The following is a 4,590-nucleotide window of genomic DNA, read 5'->3' on the forward strand; positions in this document are numbered from 1 at the left end:
TCTCTTATAGAAAGTATAAGTAAGTTTTAAAGGAGGAGAGCAGTGATCTTCTTGACCTGGATAAATTATATCAATAACACAAGCAAGCAAGTTCACTCAGCGATGGTTAGAACATTAGGCTAAAAGATGTTAATATCATTACAAAAAAATGCAGTAAGGAGATTTTAAAAATCCTAAGCTGAAGAGCCTGCCATTTGAAAGAAAAAGTCTACATGAGGACTTGTGTACACCCGGAGTGATCACAAGGATCCAGCATCAGAGAATCATGGCACACTAACTCCTTCCCTTTGAAAGAACTACTAGACTTGGGAACACTGTTGACAGGATGTATCTGGAATGCTACGTGAAATCTGAAAGGGCCTTTCAAGATAGTCCTGTGAAAAGCCAGCTTGAGTACAATGACAATTACATAGAGTACAGTGAGTCAAAGGTGGTGCTGAGCCCAATGCCACCAAATGGACACCTGCTTGTATTCCCATCCCCCTCCCTCCTGCTACAACTAAGGAAGTGTCTCTCCACGGTGTGAGGCCAACCCCCCCCCAAGTTTTCCCCATTCTGTTTGCTTCCTCACACTCTCTCTTTTAAACTTATTTCTTTCACAAGAGACAAGGAAAGCACCCTTAACAGGGTCCACCCACCAGCCTGCCAAGTTCAAGGGCAGCCTGGGTTGTACAGATACAGCAGAGAAACGAACCCTGGTCTTCCACATGGCCTCCAGCACGGCAGAGCAATGCATACTGCAGCACCACAGTGGCTGGGCCAAAGCCCCAGCTCCTCTTCTCTACCCTGGGTCTCTAACAGACCACTCCCCTCCAATTTCAAATACACCTTATCATCTCTCACCTAACCCTCCCACCTCTGCCCTGTACAGTTTCTGCCCACTTCTCTGCATGTCCTCAATCTGCAGTTAACCTTCTTATTTATTTATTTATTTTGGGGGGAGGTTTTCGCTATAGGGCACGTGTGCTCACCAGACAGACAGAGCCATAGAGAAAGCAAGAAATCACCCCCTATGGGGGATGGTCACACTGCAATCCCTTCTCCTCCATTCTCCTCTCGGGATCTTGGCACGCACGCACATGCGCCCAGCGTGAGTTTTAAGCCACCGGGTCCAGGACGCAAACCACGATCGACTACGTGGGAGTACAGCGACATAGCCATTACTCTAACTGCTGGTTCCCTGCAGTTAACCTTCTTGAAAGACCTAGCCTAACAGCCCCACTTTCTGACCTCTCCACTGCTACTATCCCGATAGGCCACAATGCATGCCTACTCCAGTATCACTTTTCTAGATTTTGAACTTGCATTGAAGAAGTCAAAACAGAACAAAGAACAGAGTACAAGAAAAAGGATGCCTGACTTAGTAACAGCAGAAACTTAAAAAAAAAAAAAATTCATGACAGTAAGTTGAGAATGACTCAGCTGTGATGCATGTAGCCAACGTGATCCTCAAAGGCATCACAGAGGTAAGCCCTCCACTGTGAACTGGTGGAACTCTCCCAAAACAACTCCAAGGAGGATATTTTTGCAAAGTAAGACTTTTCAACTATCATTACTGCCTGAAGGCACAACCTGCTGCCCTGGGGAAGAGTGTGCAGGGAGGGCTGGCAAATAGCAAGGTCTTCCCTTGAAGGAACACAGTAACTTCTCAATTTCATCTCAACTCGCACTCAAGAATCCAGCGGCAGAGCCAGAGTTATAACCCTACATTTAGCAAGTAAGAAAGCATATCGAACTTGGGTCCAGTGTTTGACTCAAAGTTTAGACTATTCCACGCTTCGTGAAAGTGAGGAAGGCAGAGTGCCACTAAGTGTCACCTTGCACTGGTGAAGGGACAACCCGACCCTGAGTGCGCTCGGGAGGACGTTCCCTGCTTATCCACCCCCACAACTTCAGGAACGGCGACAGGAAAGGACTCATGATTAGGAGTTATGAGACTTCCACCTGTGAGAACCACCACCTCCTGAGGATTTAATTAGTACTCCCCACTACCTTCCTCCAGGAGGCACCTCCCTTCACCGCAACCCCTAAAGGCGAAGTTCTCTCCTGTAGACTCGGTCCCTCCCAACAGCGCCGCGGAACCAGGTCGAGCAAATCGAGCGTCTCCCGGTTCCGACAGCCACAATGACGGTATCGCTGTCCGCCGACCAGGCCAGAGCCTGGGACCACCAGGCCACCCCCCCCCCCACCAGGCCCCGCTCACCCCCGTGGGACAAGGGCGTGGTGATGTTCCCGTATTGCTCCTCGTTGTAGACCACCACCGCCGAGGCGTTTCTCCGCGCCGCCACCAACACCTTGTCCTTGAAGGTGCAGCCCCCGCGTGCCACCAGGGCGATCCAGGGCGCGCCCCCACGGCTGCCGGGCACGAGGAAGCGCGTGTCCGGGGCGCAGCCCTCGGGGTTGCTGCCCGGCGCGCGCGGGACGCCCACCAGGCCCTCCGCGCTGCGCTTGGGCGAGCTGTCGCTGAAGCGGCCGCTCTCCGCGACACTCCACACGGTCAGGTTCGTCTGCGGGTCCCCGTACCGGGTGAAAAAAAAGAGCGCCCGGACCCGGGCCGCGGGCACGTACAGAGCTAGGGCCAGGAGCGCCAGCACGCCGCGGGCCCCGACGCCGGCCTCAGGCCGCCGTAGCCACGCCATGGCAGTAGCGCGGGGTTGACAAGGAAGGGTCGGGGCGTGAGCCGGGAGCCGAGGAGCGAAGCGCGCGCGTTTGAGGCCGGCAGCCGCGGAGCTAAAAGAAGACGCCCTCCGCGGCTCGCGGGAGGACTGAGGCTGATGGGGGCGGAGCTGCGGCGCACGCGCACCTGGAGAGCCGGCAGGGGCGGGGCGACGTGAGGGGCGGGGCCTTACCTGGCACCGCCCCTGTCCAGCTCTTGTTGCGGCGTGCGCAGGCGCGAAGCCACTGAGTGACGCAAAGTCTCGAACGCAATGTCCCAGACTCCTGGAGCTCGCGGACCGAGGTGGGGGCGCAGCCGTTCTCGCCACGGGTTGTACCATGCCTGACCCGCTTGGGCCTGGCTCGAGCTTGTGCAACTGGACGTCACCAATGTGGGGAACTAACCTCCAGAGAAACAGGAAGCTCCTTCGTGGGCGAGCGTGGGACCGCGGTTTTGAAAATTATTCAGCAGACGTATGTGAAGAGCTTACTGTGCAACCACGTGGTAAAGGCCTAAACCATTTAAAATACATTTAAAAATAAATACAGCTAGGCTCATATTATCCAAGAACCTTTAGTTGTCAATTCCACAATGCTAATTGATTCTTAACTGAGTCTCTCCCGTGTTTTAGTCACAGCAGCTCTTTTGTTACTGTATTTTATGTATAACTTGTAATTTTGAAGTAAATGCAGCAAACTATTTAGATGAGCACTTAAGTTGCGAATCAATCGATACAAAGGGAAAAGGGAACAGATACAAGGTAATACATAGCCTATAAAACTGGAGGGTACAAAGCCCACTGGAGGAAGACGTTTAGAACATTTATTTCTGACTCATCCTGTTTTGTACAAGGGTCTGTTTGCTGCTCATACCACTTGTTTCTGTTGGACTTTAAATTCTACTCATAGTTTTCCCTTTTTTTTTAAAAAAAAACTACTCTTTAATGAGTGAGAAAGACAAGCACTGTAAAAAGGTCTCACCCACTATTGTAACCTCCAGTCTTTCCCAGACTGCCAGCGTCACTGTGTGCCCCAGTGGCATTTCCACCCACCTGAATCCTAACTTCATATGGCTTCCAGCACTGCAGCACACTGAGCTACTTCTTGGCCATGGTTTCCATTCTTATCAGTCTTTCCTGGACTGCATCTGTGTGCTAAATGCAGGCAGGCCTTCCACACATGTTTTCTATGGAGTTGGATCTCCTCTCCCTTCCCCATCAAGAAACTACTTTTTTTTTTGGTAGAGTTTTTTGCCTTAGGACAGTGGGTTTCGGGGTGTGCTGGGAGGTGGGGAACAGAAACAGTGAGAGGGAAAGTGAGATATCACCCCCCAGGGAGCGTGGCCGTAATGCAGTCTCCTCCTGGGATCTTTGGCACACATACCTGGTGTGAGTTTCAAGCCACTGGGTCTGGGACTCAAACCATGGCCATGTGGGAGTCCAGAGACATAACCATCACACCATCTGCTGGGCCCACTAATTTTTTTTTTTTTAAGATTTTGACCATAGGGTGCGTTTGCTTACCAGAAAGATTCAGAGAGAGAGAGTGAGAAATCACCCCTGGAAAGGATGGCCATGCTGCCGTCCCTCCTCTGTTTTTCTTCCGGGGTTTTGGACAGACACACACATGAGCCTGGTGTGATTTTCAAGTGACTGGGTCCAGGCTCAAACCCCATCAGCCGTGTGGGAATCCAGTGCCTTTGCCACAGCATGTTGTGGCCCCATGAAACTTAAAGTCCAGAAGTGGGCCAGAGGTGGTGTGGAGGTTACGCCGACAGGACCCCACATGGCCAGCTATCAGTTCCACTCCCGCTGGCTTGGTAATCATGGCTGGTCCGTGTGCGTGCAGTGTCCAAAATCCCAAGAGGAAGGTGGAGGAAAGGGGATTGCACGTGGCCATCCCCTCGGCAGGTGATTTTTCAAGTCCCCTTTCTTA

At 52.0% G+C, this 4,590-nt stretch overlaps 1 protein-coding gene across 4 annotated transcripts in view; it reads right to left on the bottom strand.

The window, feature by feature from the left end:
- Positions 1 to 2,778, bottom strand: part of RNF149 (ring finger protein 149) — a 37,809-nt gene extending 35,031 nt beyond the window's left edge. For all 4 annotated transcript variants that reach the window (XR_003547534.1, XR_003547535.1, XR_003547533.1 and 1 more), the window contains exon 1: positions 2,204 to 2,778. Coding sequence is in view for 1 of the 4 variants with exons in the window: in XM_014583426.2 (XP_014438912.1) it covers positions 2,204 to 2,639 (436 nt within the window). In the remaining 3 variants the exon portion in view is untranslated. The remainder of the gene's footprint in view (positions 1 to 2,203) is intronic.
- Between the last annotated feature and the right edge of the window lie 1,812 nt (positions 2,779 to 4,590).

This window comes from Tupaia chinensis, unplaced genomic scaffold (assembly GCF_000334495.1).
Source record: "Tupaia chinensis unplaced genomic scaffold, TupChi_1.0 Scaffold144276_1, whole genome shotgun sequence".
NCBI classification, from domain to species: domain Eukaryota; kingdom Metazoa; phylum Chordata; class Mammalia; order Scandentia; family Tupaiidae; genus Tupaia; species Tupaia belangeri.